Below are 21,939 nucleotides of genomic sequence, written 5' to 3' on the forward strand. Positions count from 1 at the left end.
TTTTAAGAAATTGCTAAACATTTTCGTCTAGTACTGTACAGTTCTAGCCGATCTCCTAAGACCGCCCATCGAGAGCTCTGCTCGTTCAAGCTTGTTCCAACTATTTCTGTCTTGCTCACGCCTAGTGTGTATTCTTTCTATCTTCGCGCAGATTTATTCAAGGTCACAATTCTAACAAATTGAAATAGTCCGTACCACTGTTTGAAAAAAAGGATCTACGAGGATGTCGCTATGTCTGGATAGCACATGGTTGAAATATAGAGACAAACTAATCTTGTTTCGATATTTTTTACTTCTTTTAATTATCTTGCACAAAAGGTCAACTTATGCGTTGGAAGAAGGGCAAGTTTTCGAGTTTTCATAATTCTCGCAACTATCGACATTATTTTCTTTAAAAGTCATGACAAATTCGCTTGTATGACAGAAAATCTCAGTATTAAAGACAATTGTTATGTCAGTAAATAGAATAATATATGTTCTAATAATAATTTGTGTTTAGAGGAATTATTAAAAAAAACGTAAGTATCAGATTGATATTGATGGGTCTTTTGCCATGGTCGGATTCTAATTGCAGACGTTTCGCCATCATACAGCCGCCGATCATACACCTAAGATGCCATCTATTAAGCATGGCGAAACGTCTGCAATTAGAATTCGACCACGGCAGAAAAGCCAACAATCTCTTCATCATCAACTATATCAGCGAAGGAGTCAGGTAATCGAATTCAGAGATTACATAAATGTGTAATACGTTTTAGAGAAGGGTCGACGAAAAGAATTTAAAAAGAATTAAATGTCCAATGTTTTGACGCACACAGTGCTATCTATGTAATTACATTAAATGTGTATACCTGTTCTATGAAAATAATTACCTAGTGTAATAAAGGTCATAAAAAACAGTCTTCTGTGTACTTAAAATAGAACGATATGAAAATGTATTTTTAATTAAAAGTGGAAGAGACAGTAATTAGTGCATTACGCTACGTGCGAGTACATTTCGATAAGGTAAAAAGAATTACAGTTATTTATTGTTTGTATTGTTCTTTCATTCTGTTATTAACAATTATTAATATTTATTTCTATACTAGATTAAAACAAAAGTTTTTGCACATCTTATTAAATGTCTCTTTAATAAATAAATTAAAGTTTTGATCGTTATGTATTTTATTTTTAATAAACTTTTAATTCTTCTTCTTTTGACTGAAAATTCGCTATAAAAAGACATCGTTGGAAGGAATTTTCGTTACTTTTTAAAGCAAAAACATGTTGTAGAAGTGGGATGCTTGAATGTAATGATTTTGAAATCACATTCACGACCGCTTAGATCGAACTTACAGAGAAATATGTATTAGTTCGTTAAAACCGATGAGACCTGCTAATTTCCCGTTAAGAGATGCCTGCTAAAGCCGATCATCCTAATTCTGACTGTAGTATTAAAAATGCCAATGTGAGTTTCTTTGTTTGTTTGTTCATTACCATTTCATGGTTTAACTACTTAACCGATCATCATGAAATTTTGTACATACATTGCCAAGGGTACAGTACAGGACATAGGGTACCTTTTATCCAGAAAAATTAATACAGTTCCTGAGGGATAAAAGAATTAGTTTTATGTGGTCGTCAATGATCTTCAACACGTATTTACGATATCTACGCTAGCGAAGTTGGGGGTAAAACCTAATATAGTAGAATCCGCTTATAATGACATCGAAGGGAAATGACAAACACGTCATATTAAGCGGGTGTCATACAAAGTCTAGTCTTGGAAAATAAACAACTTTCTATTTTGGTTAGTTATTTAGTTTAATCGAGAGAATAACTACAAATCGTATATATTTATTAACAGAAAAAGAAAAAGAACGATGAATTGTAATATCAATATACATAAGAAACGTCAGAAAAATGTGCGAAAATGTTATTATTAATCATTTGGGTCACTATAGCCGGATATGATTTCCTGAGAATCAGTTATAATAAACGATATGTCATTTTAAACGGAGTCATTATATCCAAACTTTCCTATAGAGAATTAATATGAAAACCAAACTTAACACTGCAATTACTTCATATTAAGCGTTTGGTCAATATAGGCGGAGTCATAATAAACGAATTCCACTATAGTTCAATTCAATAAATGTGTTCTTCATATTCAAGTATATTAATAAAAATTTTATATGGAATATGACATTGTTCTTTAATTTTTATTTGAAACCGAGTTTCCATTATAACCCATGTTCGTTCGTAATTTTAATTCTTCGCAAAACAGCAAAAAGCCTTCAAGTAAACATACGTAACAACAATAAGTAAGTCAACAGGCGGTAGCTTCCTGTTAGTTAAAAAATTTAATGATTCTACTGGACACCTATCGAGGAGTAATTGTTCTTTTTCTTATACCTTGCCCGTACACGAACTCATGACATTGGAGGACTTCATATATATGAACACGTTTTGCGGCCAAAGACGCAGTCGGTTGCCCGCTAAAACATCTGACAGCCCTCGGGTCAATTTTAAGCAGCAACTTCGATTCAAATCGCAACTTAACAATTTTTTTTTGTGTTATTATAGTTAACGCAAAGACGCGCAACGCCGGAAGTTTACAGAAACAAAATCGACGATATTTTTTTTTTAAATACCAGTATTAAGGCACAATCAAACAAATGAAAAACGAAAATTAGTTTATTTCTGTTTTTTTTTTGTAAACGTGAGTGTATAGTGCGTTATTATTTTTTTTTATAAATTCGTAAAAATGGCCACTTTACCATTTATGAAAATGTTGCTGACCACTGTTAATATTCTTGCCAACGGGACCATGAAAATCACGACCCCGGATATGACTGAAGAATTGAATAGTGCCATGCGAAGTTCTGATGAATTGCAAAAGAACTTTTCAAACCATTTTGCCAAAATGCCAAATGAAACAACCGGAAATGTGGTTACAACTATACCGGAATCTCTGTGCACGGCTTACAAGTTGGCTTACGGTAAGTGATGACATTTTATTGATAAAAAGTTTCATCGAAATCAATTCAGTCGCTTCAACAATTATGTGGACGGGCAGACATATAGACAGATACGCAAATTGACAGACAAAGCGACAGGCAGACGGACCGACAGGCAGATAAAACCAAGAGCAAATAGGCAAAACTAAACGAAAAATCATTACTTCTGGTGTACTTATGAGTTAAATTATTATCTGAAGCAACTTTAATATTTTCTTTTATTGGAAAAAAACATTTTTAGTATTTGAAATTTTCAATTTGTTTTACTAGATTTTAACAGTAAATTTTAAAAAAAGGTACATTGTCACTGAAAAAAGCGATTCACAAAAATGTCCTTGAATAAAACATGGTTGAAATATAGACAAACTTTTTTTTTACATAACACAACTATCGACACCATTTTCATTAATAGTCATGATAAGCTCGCATGTATGACAGAAAATTTCAGCAATTACTTAAGACCATATGTGTGTCTGTAAATAGAAAAATTTGTGCTTAGAAGAATGATTAAAAAAAAAGTAAGTATCAGATTANAAACTGCCTCGTTAAAATTTAAGAATATGCTTTATTTAAAAGCATATTTAGCCAAAAATAATAACAAGTGAATTAACTTAACGTTCTACACACCTATAAAACTTTTGCTTTGTTTTCTATTGTTAATTTATATACATTTTTGTTTTAAAAAATTGCTAAACATTTTCGTCTAGTACTGTACAGCTCTAGCCGATCTCCTAAGACCGTCCATCGAGAGCTCTACTTGTTCAAGCTTGTTCCAAATATTTCTGTCTTGCTCACGCCTAGTGTGTATTCTTTCTATCTTCGCGCAGATTTATTCAAGGTCACAATTCTAACAAATTGAAATAGTCCGTACCACTGTTTGAAAAAAAGGATCTACGAGGATGTCGCTATGTCTGGATAGCACATGGTTGAAATATAGAGACAAACTAATCTTGTTTCGATATTTTTTACTTCTTTTAATTATCTTGCACAAAAGGTCAACTTATGCGTTGGAAGAAGGGCAAGTTTTCGAGTTTTCATAATTCTCGCAACTATCGACATTATTTTCTTTAAAAGTCATGACAAATTCGCTTGTATGACAGAAAATCTCAGTATTAAATACAATTGTTATGTCAGTAAATAGAATAATATATGTTCTAATAATAATTTGTGTTTAGAGGAATTATTAAAAAAAACGTAAGTATCAGATTGATATTGATGGGTCTTTTGCCATGGTCGGATTCTAATTGCAGACGTTTCGCCATCATACAGCCGCCGATCATACACCTAAGATGCCATCTATTAAGCATGGCGAAACGTCTGCAATTAGAATTCGACCACGGCAGATAAGCCCACAATCTCTTCATAATCAACTATATCAGCAAGTTCAAGACTAATACTAAGACTAGAAGGATTTGAGCAAGACCAGAACCAAAACCGAATAAGTAAGACCAAAACCAAGACTGGGACAAAAACAAATAGGCTTTATGCACTTTAGGAGTTTTTTACAACAATACTTTTTGTAGGAAATTAAAATACCTTGTTGAAAAATTCTTTTGCTATTTTTAGTATCAAAAATATTTACAATAAAAGGTGAAACTTTGACGAAAATCACGTCTATTTTTAAGTAATTCGTTCATAACTTCTTTTTGAGGCGTTTTAGGTATACATAAAGTATAATAGAAAAGGAGGTTTATGAAAAATCGCAAATTTTGCCCGTATCTTGAGCTCTGTACAACCAGCGGTTGACTCATATTACCATATTGAACCATATTTACTCTTCAATACTTATTTTCGATATTAGGTATCCAGTTTTTATTAAATATTATTTTTTTGTTATTTAGTAAGATTTAATAGTTTTGTTTCTATACACTATAACTCGCCAATAAACAAACAGTTTACTTTAAATTACTTTTAATATTTCTGACGTATCAAATTTTTGATGTGATGGTTACTGACGATATATAGTAATTGTACAAATTGTAGTAAGTACGTAATTACATGTAGATAAACTATTTTTTGATGTTTATTTTACTGGAGAAAGGCGTTACAAAATACCTTCCTTCTTATAATACATATACGTTTATGAATTTAGCAATCAAATTGTAGTTAATTTTAAAAAACTTTCTTGACCATTATACTGGTATCATAGTTTTCAAATAATTTCAAGTTGTTTCGGAAGTTATCAATGCTTCTAAGTGCCGTTATTACAGATTATTTATTATTATTTTAAAATGCAGCTGCAAGTGTTGTTAAATAGAATAGTTGAATTGCGTACAATTAAGGCATTTAAATTCTTCAAGATCGTTAGGTGATTACAAGGTAAAGCATCGCCGATAATTATTCATTAATAATTAACCTTTATTCGAAAAAGTTAGACCAATCACGACGCGTATGTAATCGAATATAAAAAATATTTTATACAATAAACAACGTAAAATAACTTGTGTGAATATATCAAATGTTACTACAGATATTTTGGTAGTATACGTATGCTCTTATTAATAAAGAAAAATATTTTCAAGAAATTCACGCTGAATCTATGAGTAGAGATTATTATTTCGGATATGGAGGAAGTTAATCAATTTCTAGAGAATGAAATTGATTTTGATGAACAAATAAATTTATTGAATCGCATATTTGAATTTTGAAATTATAAAGTACGTATGTGGGGCAAACCGCTGGAACGCTTAAAATAAGAACAAATGAGCGTAAAGAAGTAAATTAAAAGACCATTCTAATTATTTCATGTGGATGAATCACAATTTTACAGTAGAAGCAATAAAACTACATAGGTAACAGATATTCTAATCCAAAAAAATTACTTTAGCTAATAATCAACAGTTTTCACTACCACCAACTTGTTTGTTGATATGGGCGATTACTCTCTTAGTAAAAATGAAAAAAATGTGAATTATTCAGCTTTTCTCAATTACTTATTGTTTGATTACGTCCCAAAGAAAATACTTATTGGTTGTGACGTAATTGGAACAATTTCATGAAAAGTACTAAACATTTGTTATTTGGTGGATTCAGTTCGAAGAGGAAATAAATTGGGTGTAATGACGCAACTTAATTATTATAATATCTATTGGCCATATAAAGTAGGTATTTGAGTATCAAATCACGCAATTTTGTTGATCTTTTCCTGAAGACGTTGCATAAATTACGTACTTATTATAATAAAATACGACGACCTTGTGATTAAATGAACAAAACAAAACAAATGTATAGGAAGAAGTAGTGTATAACACTCATGCACATCTTATTAAAATAATAGTGTTACATATATACATATATACGATAACTTACAACAACGGACGAATGTAAATTGCAATCGGTGATCTAAAAATCTCAGTATCGCGTACAGTTAATCATAGTACTCTCGGAAAATCCCAACATAGAAAGCAATTACAGTCTATTTCAATTTGTTAGAATTGTAACCTTGAAGAAATCTGCGCGAAGATAGAAAGAATACACACTAGGCGTGAGCAAGGCAGATATAATTGGAACAAGCTTGAACGAGCAGGGCTCTCGATGGGCGGTCTTAGGAGATCGGCTAGAACTGTACAGTACTAGACGAAAATGTTTAGCAATTTCTTAAAACAAAAATGTATATAAATTAACAATAGAAAACAAAGCAAAAGTTTTATAGGTGTGTAGAACGTTAAGTTAATTCACTTGTTATTATTTTTGGCTAAATATGCTTTTAAATAAAGCATATTCTTAAATTTTAACGAGGCAGTTTAAATAATTTTGCAAATGGTACTGTACACTTTTGTCTAGTCCTAGCTCGATGATCGGTGGAGAAATGAGCTTCGCAGACAAATATGATTGAATTTGGAATTATGCTACGGCGTATCCTAATAAAGGGAAGGGGCATATCTCTAACTTGAAACGAATAGTATGCATTTTACGAATCGCTGCAGTTTACAAATGCCGATAACAACAAAGTGGAGATCGTAGTCGGCTTCTCTGCCACCTCATTTTATTGTGTTACCGCCTGGCTGTTTAATATTCATATGAAGTTACTCGCAATATAAAGAAATTGTATGACGAACTTACCTATTCTTCCGTTTACGTATATTTCTAGAGATTTGAATTTTAAATTTTTAAAAGTTTTTTGACCCGAAATGTTCTTTGTTTATTATTTTTTTAACAGTCGGTAACATAAGCTTTCACGGTCATGTCCAGTGTTAAAAAAAAATATTTCCGGTTTGATAGCCGTGTCGCAGTGGCATTTAGACTGAGATTGGATAATAACTGAATAATCCTTTAGTATCCTTGTCACAGTTTCCGATGAAAGGGGACAACTTCTGGAGACTGATTCCAAGATTACAGGAATCTTGATAAGATAACTGAAATAAATAGAACGTTAAGGGACTCAATAATCCTTTAGGATCCTTGCCACAGTTTTCGGATAAACGTTAGAAGACAACTTTAACCAAAGGACAACTTCTGGAGACTGAGTCCAAGATTACAGGAATCTTGATAAGATAACTCAAATAAATAGAACATTAAGTGACTCAATAATCCTTCAGGGTCCTTGCCACAGGTTTTGGAAGAACATCAAGGGGCAAATTTAAAGAGAAAGGATTCCAAGATTACAGAAATCTTGATAACTCAGATAAATAAAACATTAAAGGACTGAATAATCCTTCAGGATCCTTGCTACAGTTTTCGGTGAAACATTAGAAGGCAACTTTAACCAAAGGACAACCTCCGCAGAAAGGATTCCAACATTACTGAAATCAAGTAACAACTTCCTAACAGCTAAGATTTTAAGGACTCGCATAAATACAGCATTAATGGAGTGAATCCCATAAAACACAACATACAGATAAACATTGAACTGTAAATGAAAATCTGTTTATTTTAGACAGAATATTTAATATAATATATCTCCAAAATTAAAAATTACAAAGAAAGGTATGCACTTGTACAGTTCAATACGTAAAGCAGTAATTAAAAGGTCAATCCCATTTGACGGTTTTGGCGGTACTAACGAATGCAATTGTTTAAAAAATTTGTCTGTGTTGACAAGGTCAACAATCTCTTTATTATCCATTTTGCCAGTTACCTTTTTAGTAACTACTCTGTATAAGTGTAATAATTCAATTCGCGCAAAGCAATCGACTAATCGCAAGTTTAATGATGAATTTTACGATAAGCATTTTGAAACGGATTTACGTTATTTACAAGGTGTACCACATAAACATAAATAGTAAAAAATTAATGAATGCGTGCTTGCCATTGAACTTACACCCAAATTTAGACGATGTTACAGATTGAAGTTTCAAGTACAAATTTTAATAAATACATATTAATCCCGTTAGTAACGATCCCCGATAACCTTCAAAACAAGTTACGAAGTACATTTACATTAACCACATTAATTTAATCTTGGTGATTTTTTAGAAGGTTAATTCACATAATATTAGCAAAAAAGGAAATTGTAAACAAGGCAATAGAAACATTACTGGGTAAGTTTCAGTTTGATTCATGCGCTGAGGGTTTCTATTATTTAGAACACAAAATTTGGATAGGCAATTGATGGATTCCGTAATTCCAGTCTTTTCAGGACTTAGAAGCACTTAGAAGTCCTTTCTTGGGCAAATAGTTGGGGATTTCTAAACGAATTACTTTATAAAAGTGCTTTGTAGTTTGCAATTTAGAGGACTTCAAGCTCTTTCAAAGGGTTTGAAGCACTTTCAAACTATTTAGAGGTTAGAATAGTTATTGGATTTTAAAATGTAATTGGAACTACAATGGCTAAAGCGCTTTCAGTTAGGGCTTTGCATTTAGGGTTTAGAACTGTTTGGCTAAAGATAATCTCAAATTAACGAGCAAAAATTTGATTTTTCTTTAATTTAAGGTTATATCTAGTGAGTAAAGATAATTCAAAAAATTAATTCACTATTGTATTGAATTTAACCATTCAAAAATTCAAAATGCTTCATGAATTATTTTTGTTTCAATGTTTGTTATAAATTTAATAATCAAAATAAAAAAGAGACGTTAGACAGACTCGTCCTTTTCTTCGTGTTTCCTACTTAAAATGTTAAATAAATGGATATGAGGCTGGGGAACCCCATAATTGTTGGCGTTGCCAGATGACTCTAGATAAATGCAAATACAAATAACTGGTATGATTTTTTTTAGAATATAGAGCAAGGCCAAAGACCTAACTACGTCTCTGATTGGTACGTAGGGGTGTCGTAGTAGGTATACGAGGGTGGATTGATAAGTTTCCGGCCTAACCAAGAGATGACGCCACTAGGCCTACCTTGAGGTGACATTCTATAGTACCATCCTTGGATAGCTTGTAGCTATAGTTTCAGCCCGATCTCCTTGCTAGTGTAGGTTTGACAGCACGCTGAACAAGACGCCTCTGTGGTTTTCGTAAAAATGGAAAAGCAGGAAAATCGTGCTGTCATCAAATACTTTTATTTGAAGGGGTTAACGCCGAAGGAAATTAAAAAAGAGATGGACTCAACACTGGGGACATCCTCCCCGTCATATTCAACCGTTAAGCAGTGGGTTTCCGAGTTTAAAAAGGGTCGTGTGAGCACCTCTGATGGGCCTCGCTCAGGACGCCCCGTTGAGGTCACAACTCCAGATATGATCGAAAAAATTCATCAAATAGTGCTGGGAGACCGCAGATTGAAAGTGCGTGAGATAGCTGAGACCTGTAAGATGTCATATGAACGTGTGCAACATATTTTGCACCAACATTTGCATATGGAAAAGCTCTGTGCAAGATGGGTGCCGCGTTTGCTAACAGTCGACCAAAAATTGATTCGAAAAAACATTTCTACCGCAAATTTGTCATTGTATAAGCGTAATCCAAGCGAATTTTTGCGTCGATTCGTAACCGTTGACGAAACGTGGGTCCACCACTACACTCCTGAAACCAAAGAACAGTCTAAACAGTGGATTGGACCAGGGGAACCAACTCCAAAGAAGGCAAAAACAATTTTTTCGGCGAACAAGGTTATGGCTACTGTTTTTTGGGATGCAAGAGGTATTATATACATTGATTACCTTGCAAAGGGTAATACTATCACTGGTCAATACTACGCAGACTTATTGCAACGTTTGAGCCACGAGGTGAAAATTAAACGACCTCATCTGGCGAAGAAAAAAATCTTGTTTCATCACGATAACGCACCAGCGCACACGTCAATCGTTGCGACGGCTAAAATCAACGATCTAAAGTTTGAATTGATGCCGCACCCTCCTTACTCTCCAGACCTAGCCCCGAGTGACTATTTTCTGTTCCCTAATCTCAAAAAATGGCTTGGCGGTAAGAGATTTGCGGACAATGAAGAAGTAATCGAAGCTGTAAATGGTTATTTTGAGGAGCTTGACGAATCAGTCTATAGAGATGGCATTAATAGACTGGAACACCGCTATGAGAAATGTATCAGCCTTGGAGGAGATTATGTTGAGAAATAAAAAAAAAAAATTTTTAAAAACCTTGTTTTTCTTGGTCAGGCCGGAAACTTATCAATCCACCCTCGTAAAACTCAGTTTCCGCGGAGGCACTCTCCTCATATTTTGAAGAATGTGAAATATTTTTTTTTCTTCAAATTTTTCCGAGACCGCAAGTTCTACAAGAAATTTATACGGAACTATGCGGAAGTGCAGTTTACGACATTCACCATGAAGTCGCATCGAATATTGTAGTGATACCAACCTAACTTAAGACGTTTTAATAAACCCTAATTCAAATCGTAAGGATGCAGAATGACAGCAGAATTGAATTGTAAGATTCGGTTTGAACTTAGAGCAATTCAACCAAACCTAACTTAATGTATCCTAACCTAACTTAATGTATCCTAACCTAACTTAATGTATCCTAACCTAAATTTTTAATTTTATGCACGAATATGGAGCATTAAGAGACTCAACAAAGTTCCTCAAAAATAAAGATTGGCAGTGCTGTATCGTGGAGCTAACCTTAGAAATGGAAATGCAAATTTAATACATTATTCACGTGGTATTAATAATAAAAATTGTTGACGTTAATTTTTAGACTTTTTAGCTAGTTATTTTAAAATATCTTTTACCATATCGTTAAGATGGAATTACGTGACACTAATATCGTTTTTTCGAATCAAATGCGTATCGATTAAGCTTTTTATTGATAATTTTCAACAATAAGACGACCAAATGCATATTTCATTAAAGAAGCATTAAACGCATCGATAGTCCGCGCAGTAATATATCGTACTTTGAGATTCTTAAACTTGTAAAGGTAGAATCACATGCAACGAGGTGAACGAGATGCTTAAAGTTCGACAATATAAAAAAACATGCATTGAATGACATTGATGTGTGAATAAATTAAGATGGCTGATAAATAATTTGAATAAACAACAATCAGCTGTAAATAAAAACAGAAAGTGAAAATGATAGCGTATGTAAATAATAAATAATCAAAAGTGTCCATAAAGTGAAGATAGCCTTCAGGTCTTTAATAATAATAGCACATACGTTATATTATGCGAAACATTAGACAATAAATATTTTTATATTTCAAAGATGCAAATTTTTAATTTTTTTTTACTTATATTAAGATAACATGAGATATTGGTCAGTGATCTGCAGAAACAGTTAGACTTGAATCGCGATTTCAGTCTCATTGGATCTCATCAGCACACACGGTAGAAAGTTTCGACCAATTTAGTTACTAAGCAGATTAGTGTCGAAAAGGACCTCGTTAAACATCAATAAACCAACAATTAACGGTTATACAACTTTATGTATGAATAGGCAATATTTAAGTATATACTTTTTAGCCCAACACGTCAGGGTTTGAATATAACCTCAAAAAACACTTCAAAACCCACTAAAACGTTAAAAAAATCGGCCTGGGATCTATATACCTATACCGTATGTTTTTTGGGTCTTTGAATCCAAATTCGCGGTCAGTTTAATTCCACCACATCAGGATTTGGACATAACCTCAAAACATACTCCAAAATATACTCCAAAATCCACAAAAACCGTTAATAATGATAATATCAAACTATTTTAAAACTAAAACTCGTAAACTTCAAAATTCTTTAAGCTGGGAAATGGCAGATAACTTGATTTTAAACAGGTACAGATGCCTAAATGTAAATAATGATCAAAATCAGGGCAGTGTAAAATACAAAATGTAAATTACTTTTGAAACACCAATTAGAATTCTAAAGTGTTTCGAAAATTAAGAATACTAATTACGTTTACCATTATTTGCATTTTTAGTTGTTACATTTCAAATAACGCATTTGGTAACAACATGAAACAATTTCATAAATCAATTAAAATACCACATTTAAAAAAAAGGAACTTTGACAGTATAACAATAAAGGAACTTTGACAAAGGTTCAAAGTTAAAACACGCACTTAGAAAAGTTTGCTGAACAATTTCTACGAAAACTTATTCATTCCAACGAATTCAGAAGCAGTTTTAATAGCTTTGCATGTGTCACGGAATTCAATTAACAATCGCGTTTAATTTTGATTTTCTCGACCTGTTGAATTAAGTGTAATGGCGTTGGTGCCTCGAATAATATTATTACTGGATCGGAAAATTTAATTGACACAGTCAAGATGAGAAAAATTGTATTTTCGTTTTTTTTTTTTTTTTAATCAACTCGAGGCGGTCCGGCTCTCGGAGGCTGGATGGAAAATCTTTTTGAATTATTAATGGGGATAAATATAGACGAGAAATTGAAGCACGCAGTTGAGGTGGATAAAATGTCTTCTGAAAATCGTTATTTCTGGAAAACACTTAATGCTTTTCTCTCTTACTTTTTTTCGGCATTCGAAGAATTCGTCTTTAGACGGTTTCGTGTCTCTAAAGTCTGTATGATGCAATTTTCTAAAGATTTTTAGCCAGGAGGGAAATTTTTTGAAAACGAATTACAGTTTCACGATTTAGCTACTAAATGTTTAATAAATTTTAAATTAGAATTATATGTTAATAATTTATTTCGCAAAATAAAATTAAATCATCATCAGTATAAGGTTGATAATCCTAAGACTGCTTGGACACGCATTTCCACTCTTTGCTATCCTGAGGTAATTCTCACAATTCAAATACTTCCACATTTCTAACCTGTTCTATTTACGTTATCTTCAGCTACATTTTCGATTTTTTCGTCTCCTATCTTTGTACTTACTCTTTCCCTACCCTTTCTTCCTTTGCATACCAGTATGTTTGTCTTTTTTTTTTTAACGACTCATTAGAACAGCTTATTATTTTGATAACAAAATAAACTTTTGGTAGTTTATTTAGGAAAACAAACTGTTTTTAATGTTCGAAACTTTCATGTGGATAATTTTTTATTTCATGATATTCTTCCTGTTTGTTATTTTGATTCACTTCTTATATAAGTAATGTTTTCTTGTGATCACAAAATTAAGTTAAATAGGCTGCATTGTTAAGAACTGGTGTATAAAAGGAAAGAGCTTTTCAAGGAATTGTATTTCCACTACCATTAAATTTCCAAAGAGCTTTTGGAACATGCAATGAACTATTTATATATGATTTTATGAAGCTTTTGAGTTAATTCTGTATGTTTGCTACACAGTAACATTTTTTATGGATTGTCCTTCATTTGTTTATAACGTTTGCCATGTACTTCGACATTTACGAGCATCATTTTAGAAAAATTGGACCCCTGAACTTCGGTATGTATTGCGGGTCACGTAAACCGCGTAATTTGTGCCATTCGGTCTACCCTCGTCGGCTTTTTTCATCCCTTATTCGCGTGTATCGTTGTTCTTATCGGTACAATGTTATCGACATGCATTTAAAATCCCTCAGGTGATTTCCACACGAAACGATCGATGACCGACAGGGGTGAGTTTGGGGGATGATTGAGGGGAAATGGAATAGGCAGACAAGGGTAGAAGCGTCGTCGCTTGGGACCGTTCTTCTTGTCAATAAATCACGAAAGTTGTTGTAGCTATTGTAAAATATGACAAGATAAAAGGTAATAAAGCAGTGGTGGCTCGCGGGTTTCCTAGAAGTAGGTACTGTAAGTTGAATTAACAAAACAAACTTAACTTTCTTAGAAAAATACGCTACTAAAAAAGTCACCCCTGTATCATTTCAAAATAAAGAAGAAGAATCAAAGAAATGAAGGTCTATATACATGGTATACTTCATTTACTTTCTGTAGCGATGTGCCCCTTACAATGTCTTGGATGCGCGCTGGCAAAATCGTAGGTAGGTAGGGAGAAAAAAGCTCATTATACTCTCGACTCTTGTTCGTTAAACATACTTTTTCATACAGTACCTGCTAAAAGTTTTGATCAATCGTGAATAGTAGTGCGAGTCGAAAACAAGCGTTAAAGCCTTTAATATGTCTTCAAATATAAATAAACATCTCGTTGATATTTTCACATTTGAGCAATGCAATTGTAGTGGATAAAATGGTCAATTTTTCCGTGCAGTACTGTACGGATTATACGCTCCTCACCGGTTAGGAGTTTGGCCAAGAGTTGTCTGCTTCCTTTTCTGACCTAGTGCTGTTCTTTTCTACTTTGCGCCGGTCAAACTTAAGGTCACATCGCTACAGAAAGTAAACGAAGTATATTTATGTGTTATAGAAGAAAATGGGAAAGATTAATATTCCGCACAAGTCTTTTAATCTTTTACTATCTTTTGTTTTCGTCCATTTCGTCTTTTATACCTTAACCGCTTTAATGATGAGCAAAATTGTTCTTAGTATTGGTTTTGCGAAAATGCTAGCCCAAGACAAGACCAAGACTGTCTTTATGCCAGTAAGGTCAAGGCCAAGACTAAGATCAAGACCGAATATGCAAGACTAAGACTAGATAAGCAAGAGTACACGAAAAATTATTACTTCCGTTGGATTTATGAGTTAAACTATTTGAAGCAACTGTAATTTATTTAACGAAACATTATTGGAGGAGTCACATTTCCTTACGACCTTATGCAAGATCCACCACTGTATTATAGCTAAAATCTAGGGAAACAATTGTAACGTAAATCATTTTAAACTATTTTCCGATACATATCGTGTTAAATCAGGGGGTGCGGTTTTGTACTGGGTTTAAAAAAGATAAAAAGAGTTTAAAAGGTAATTGAATTTATGACCTGAACTACGGAACCATTCATTAACACCAACGTTTGCCACTTGAGCTACAGTTCAAAAGGCTTTTGATACTAAGGCTTCACACCAAATCCGTAACAAAAGAAAAATTGCTTATCCATTTTCTAAAGTAAGAAAGGAAAGAGCTCTTAATAGGAAATTATCGATTGTTTTGGTACTTAATTATAAAAAGGCTCGAAACAAAAACTTTCATTATTTACCAATTAATTAGGCTTCTAATTGCAGTTGAAAGAAAAATAAAGAAGGCACTACTGAAAGTGCTTTTCTTCGAGGAAGACGTTAAGTAATATTTAAAAGCTACTTTAAATAGTACTTTAGTGATTCATGTTTGATAGAATTGGAGTTTAAATAAAAATATAATTAACACTTTACTAAAGCAAAATTAATACTTTCAAACTATATCCAATAGGCACTTTTAAATAATGGAGATTTTAAATTACGTGGAACTTCACAACTAACAAGCAACTTTTGTGTATACTACTGTTCTATCAAAGCGTAAATTCTGTAGAAACAATAACGCTTTAAAGTATTTTTGGGTAGAGAGCATACACATTAAATTCAAATATTTCATCGATTCGATTAATGGAATAACTTTACGGTTGAAATAATTCAGTGGAGTTTAAATCAAACGGGTTGTTAATTCTAAGCGAAATTTCATACTCTGGTAAATCGGCCACTTTTCATATAAATGCTTACTTTACGTGTGTATAAAAGTGAAAAAGACGACATCAGTTTAAAATATGATGTAGAAAAATATCAATAAAATGTACACTTTCATACATATCTCTATACCTGCGAAATTACATTTGATAAAAAAGAATATTCGTATCTCTCTTTCGAGGTAGAACTTATGATAAGATTTTAAAATGCAATTGATGCTTTGGGATTAGAGCTTGGAGCTTTTTGGTGAGAGTTTAGCCCAGTCTTGTTCCAAGAGTAATAGCTTAAGGCTAATAAGGCAAATTTCGACATGATAAAACGGAATAGATTTTTACTTTCCAACGGTTCTAAAAAATTTTGCAAGTAATTTTCTGATTTATTGCATCCTTAAGCAAATACAATGGTATTAAATTTGAAAATGAAAGTGGAGATTCTAATTGCCAATATCCAGGAACTACATTTTTTGTAATACCACAGCACTTTTGTAGTTCCTGTATTTTTTTATTTGATTTCTATGGTTGGTGACTTTTAGAACGGCACCTAAAGTGCTAAAGACATGGCTATTATCATCTTTCGCCATTTTGGGTCGCACCAATAAAAATGATAACAGCAAGTGTCAGTTCAATAATTTAGATTCAGTTTCAATCTAGAAGTATTTCCAATTTGAATAAAAATCCATACTGTGGTTATTTCTAGATATTAAACTGTATTTATATTTATTTCTTGATTTTTTGATGTAGATTGTTATATAGTAAGTCAACCAAGACCTATTAGCTACGGCCGACGTCCAAAATGGTAGATAATAGTGGATATAGTTAGTACGATTGAAATTGGTAAAGTCCGTAATAAATTATTTGTGACAATGAACGTATTTTCTTTCTTGTTTCCTCTTGGGACTGCAGTCATTTGCTGCGTTTTGAACACGTTCTTGTTAAATTAGGAAAAGTTGAACATTCTTTAAAGTGCGATGCTGGCAACATGGTCAAATTCTGATTGTCTGTGTCTCTTTCTGTTATACATTAATTCGTGTAATGTTATTCCTTTTTCTTTATAAGTGTCCGCGGCAATTCCTACCTGGCATCTCTCTCTACAACGTCTGCCGTGAGTAAAAATAGTCATTCTGTAGACAAAAGCTATAGTTATTATAGTTATAGTTACTTACTGGTTAGTAAGTTGATAGAAGAAAATAAATGGCGACAGTTTTATGCCAATTTTGGACATCCCGACTATATTCACGTGCCTTGATACGATAAGACCGGACTTTGAATTATTTATAGAATTTTTTCATTCCAGGCGAAAATGAAATAAAAATTAGTTTGGCCCCAAGAGGATACTGTTTGCATTGTTGCCAAATATACGTAAACGAACATGTCCGCTTCTTTTTATACAACAGGCAGTACAATGGGATACGTCTTCCGCCCCAAAAAGTTGGAGCCCTTAGACAAATAGGGATAAATGACGACACTTATACTGTAATTTTCATTCATGGATTTTCAGAATCGTGGTCCGGACCGAGTGGGAGGTACATCGTAAACGGTAAGAAACAACGCATTTTTTCAAACTTATTATATTTAATTTAAATAAAACCTAAAACTAGGACCTAATTATGAAAATAATGTCCATTATTGAAATAATTCGTTCAATCGTTGTTTTTTATACCAAACACGTTCGAATATTAAAACAACTGCATTCCTAACATTTACATTATGGCGGCTAGCGTCCATCATGCTGATAATTTTCCATGTCTTTTGTTTATTCTACCTACAATATCAAGATGGAATCAACAATACCTCAAGTTGTTAAATCAGTTAAAGAATCTAATTGTAAGTTATAAATCGGTTTGAGTAAATAAACAATAAAAATTCGGAAATGTTTTTGGTAATCTCCTATGTAATAAAATCAGTTGTTGTTATGTTTCACTAATTAGTATGAACCATTAATTTCATAAACTCACACGTTCTTTGTTATCATTTAATGTTTAATTATCCATATTTACCCAGCCTTTATTCTTTACGTTTGTGTCTATAAAAAAACGACTTGCTAATTTTCCTCAGTATTATATAATAACTACGCAATTCAATTTTATTTTTTGATGTATAAAACATTTTATAAAAGAATAACGTAAACATTTTGTGACGATGTTACGAAGAATATTAATTTGTTAAGGGCAAAGGTTACTGAAGTATTTAATCCAAATATACAGTCGTAAGGATGGTTCTTTTCATTACACCGTAAATAAGAAGGATGACGTTCGTTCCCGGGAGAATGGGAGGTGGGTTAAAAAAAATGAGTTCCCAAGTTAATGTATAAAAGATGCTTTTAAATGTTTCTAAAAGTAGACTTCATTCAACCTCGCAACTTTTATTGTGCTTTTCTAGTGAATAGTTAACATAATTTTATTATGACAAAGCTTTGACCACAATGACAAATTGAAGTAGAACTTCACAACAAAACACGCAGCTACTTAGTAACAAATAAAACTTAATAAACATTCCTGTTTTATTAATATTCTAGATAAGCTGCCCACACAGACTATTTGTTTTATTAAAAATTAAAATTTCAGTCCTATTAAAACCAATTACAATGCCTCCTAGTTAGTCTTTAATTTTGCTTTAAGTGGGTTAAATCAAAACAAGTAAAATGCTTTAAAACAGGTAGTAGAAAAGCGTGCTTGAATGAGTACGCATGCGCATAGTGTTAAAAACATTAGAAATTTATCAAGCAATGCCTATAATAACATTTTTATATATAATATTTTTCCTTTTTTAAATAGCCTACATGAGTTTGGAGCAACCTGTGAATGTTATTTTGGTAGATTGGTCTGAAATTGCTACACTGCCCTGGTATAACGAAGCGGTACAAAACACAATGGTAGTTGCGAAAGTTTTGGCGAAGTTCCTGGAGTTTTACGATAAAACCGGGGAAATACCGATTAGAAATGTTCACCTCATTGGTTTTAGTTTGGGATCTCACATTGCCGGTTGTGCTGCCAAAAGATTGAAAAAGGGTTTAAGAATTTCCAGGATAACTGGATTAGATCCAGCTTTTCCCCTTTATTCTTCAAAGAGTGAGTGAACATTGAACAGGGGCGTAAAATATATAAACCTATATATCAATGTTTTAGGTACAAATCGACTAAAAAGGACTGATGCAGATTATGTGGATGTTATACATACAGATGCGGGCATTCTGGGATTCCCCTATCCCATAGGGCATGCAGATTTTTACCCGAATGGCGGCACCGCACTACAGCCGGGCTGTCGACCGGAATTCAGAGACTTTTTTAATTCGAAACTTGCAGATCAAATTGGTAAGTTTTTTCTAAATACTTATCGAAAAATATTTCTTAATTTTTCTCATTTGTTTCAATTTAATACGTTAAGCATAGCAATGATAAAAATTGAAATAATTTCTATAAATTCTAGTGGCTTGTAGTCATGTTAGAGCATGGAGACTATTTTCCGAATCAATTAAAAATCCGCAAGCTTTCCCGGCAACAAAATGTCAAAAATGGCTTTCTGGAGAAGGGCAGTGTAACTTTACTGTCGATGCTTTTATGGGCTTCCCATACCAACGAAGGTACGGAATAATGTCCCACACATTATTTACCTAATAATTTATTAATTAATCTTTTGCGATTTTTATTGTAGCAATGCACCTAGAGGCCGATATTATTTGGTGACGAATGAAAATCAACCCTTTTCGAGAAGTGCTAGACAACAGAGAAGTTTAAATATGAGAAGAAAAGAGAGCTAATTGGTTCAGGATTAAAGTGATATAGGTTTTTGTATATATCGTTTGCTTTTTATACGTTTTATGTATAAGATTAGTTATATGACGTATTTACTTGCCAAGATTGCAAGCTCTGTGAAACCGGTGTCTAAAAGTTCAAATTTCAGAAGAATTAGACGTTAATTTTTTTTAATATTTTTGTATTGGAAAAACACAGCACAGAAGTTGTATTTTAAATAGAAACATCACAAAAATAGTGACATAATTTTATGTAAGTAAATAGGTTTTTACTAAAACATATACATTTACTTGTATATGCATCTCGTGCCATAGTAATAACTACAAGTAAAAACAAATTAAATTCGTTCTCTACATGTGTTAAAATTATCATTAGTAGTATTTTTGTACTTTTATAATAAAAACCATTTTAAAAATATATTTGATTTTATTTGCAAAAGTAGAGGATATTATAAGCCAATAGGTACCGAATGTTTTTAGGATTTTTGATAGCTCTCACTCGTTTCTGCGCATGCACAATCCCCGCTTACGCCATCTTACGGTTTTCATCGGAATAATGGTTTAAATAAATTTCATAGAAATGATGTACCTACTTATCTTTATTGAATGATAAGGTAAGTGTTGTCTTTAAGGATGTGGGATGTTCTAGTTCTAGGGAAATGCGAAGATTAGCTCAGGATAAGAAAGAGTGGAGGTGCGTGTTCAATTAGTCTTAGGACTGACGACCTTATAATGGTGAATGACTTCAATTGAATTAGAGAATTCTTTTATATGTATTTAAGTTCCATTTTGTATAATAAGGACTCCGAAGGATTATTTCGGCTATAAATACTTCAGCATTGACCTGCAAAACTCCTAATTTAGAAATAGGACCGGAATTTAATTAATGCAGCATTTTGACGTGATTAAGGACTCTCAAAATCAATACCTGCGACATTTTGTCTGTATCCGTTATATTCTTTCTATTTTATAGGATAATAGAATTGTTTTAACAAATTATTTAAAACATTGATGACTTGACTAAGAAGTTGAAAAAATTCTTTCAGCAGATAACAGTTTTAATTTTAAAAATCTTCAGCGTTAATAGTTTAGACAAAATGTTAACAAAGAACTTACTCAATTTAAACTAAAAGAAGTTTATAGTAGTATAATTTAAAAGAGTAACATTAAAAATACGAAAGAACCTTTTAAAATTAACATGAAAATTCTAATAGAATTAACTTTAACAACATCGACAGTAATCTTTTCATGCATGGTTTTTAAGAAAGGAAAAGTTAATAAAAACAAGAACACTCTAATGTACATATAAAAAAAGAGTGCCTAGATCATTATTGCGTGTTCAATAGGTAGTAGGTAGATTACTACTAGTCGCCCTTCAATTTTGTTTCAATTTTCCTTCATTACAAGAAGAACAAAAAGTAGAAACTATAGAAACATCACGAATACGAATTCGAACGGTGAAGGACGTAAGCTAACATTTCCAGTTGAAAATTAACGGAAATTTGCAATTTTCTCGGAAAACAGCGAATGCCTTGATGACCAATAATTACTTCTACACGATTTTAAATTACTCCTACAACATCGAATAACATCCCCGTTTACTAATTTAGGTAGGTACAGCGTTTCTACAACAACTATGTATCTAGAATTATGTTTCAGTATGGGTGATCCATCTGTATTTTCGAAACTAATCTGAGTTAGACTCGGGCGATAACTAATTTAGTTATCGGTTATATAAAATATCCATAATTACCAATAATTGTTGATATATCGATAACAACATCAGAACTATCCACAGATATATTGATAGTTATCGATGAAGTTCGAATATATTGATAACAATATTAGAACTATCGATGTATCGATATCTATCAATATACAATATCGATATATCCGATGATTATTGGTAGTTGTTGATACATTAGTAATAATAACAACAAACTGATAACTATCGCTGTATTCAGCTACAATACATCATCTTTAATTCATGATATAATTGTTGCTTATTTTTGTACTTATATTTTCTCAAAAATATCTGAAAATCCATAATTACCAATATATACTTCGTTTAGTTTCTGTAGCGATGTGACCTTTGACCTTGAACAAAACTTTTGGCAGGCACTGTATGAAAAAGTATGTTTAATGAACAACAGTCGAGAGTATAATGAGCTTTTTTCTCCGTGTCTACGATTTTGCCAGCGCACATCCAAGACATTGGAAGGGGCTCATCGCTAGAGAAAGTAAATGAAGTATACCTATTAATCTTAGGATGTTTCAAAAAAAAAAAATAAGCAAGGCATTTTATGTAGGAAATTGCACTCCTTAAAAAAGTTTTAATTGAAGATTCTTATAAGTCTGGTCGTTATATATCGATACTTATCGATGTATTCGATAAT

At 32.5% G+C, this 21,939-nt stretch overlaps 2 protein-coding genes and 1 long non-coding RNA gene across 5 annotated transcripts in view; 2 read left to right on the forward strand and 1 right to left on the reverse strand.

Annotated features, from left to right (window-relative positions):
* The window catches only part of LOC112905428, a 5,692-nt gene extending 4,912 nt beyond the window's left edge, over positions 1 to 780 (forward strand). The window contains exon 2 of the long non-coding RNA XR_003231779.1: positions 716 to 780. This is a non-coding gene — a long non-coding RNA (uncharacterized LOC112905428). The remainder of the gene's footprint in view (positions 1 to 715) is intronic.
* LOC108741993 overlaps positions 1 to 21,939 on the reverse strand; it is a 49,488-nt gene that overhangs the window by 10,912 nt on the left and 16,637 nt on the right. The gene's annotated exons all lie outside the window — the stretch shown is intronic.
* On the forward strand, positions 2,482 to 19,730 carry LOC108741991 (hepatic triacylglycerol lipase). Its single transcript, XM_018476990.1, has 6 exons — positions 2,482 to 2,981; positions 17,087 to 17,329; positions 18,567 to 18,860; positions 18,918 to 19,103; positions 19,219 to 19,372; positions 19,444 to 19,730. Exons 1-6 carry the CDS (start codon positions 2,747 to 2,749, stop codon positions 19,547 to 19,549), a joined length of 1,218 nt encoding a protein of 405 aa, XP_018332492.1. The 5' UTR covers positions 2,482 to 2,746; the 3' UTR covers positions 19,550 to 19,730.

This window comes from Agrilus planipennis, unplaced genomic scaffold (assembly GCF_000699045.2).
Source record: "Agrilus planipennis isolate EAB-ADULT unplaced genomic scaffold, Apla_2.0 scaffold327, whole genome shotgun sequence".
In the NCBI taxonomy this organism is placed as follows: domain Eukaryota; kingdom Metazoa; phylum Arthropoda; class Insecta; order Coleoptera; family Buprestidae; genus Agrilus; species Agrilus planipennis.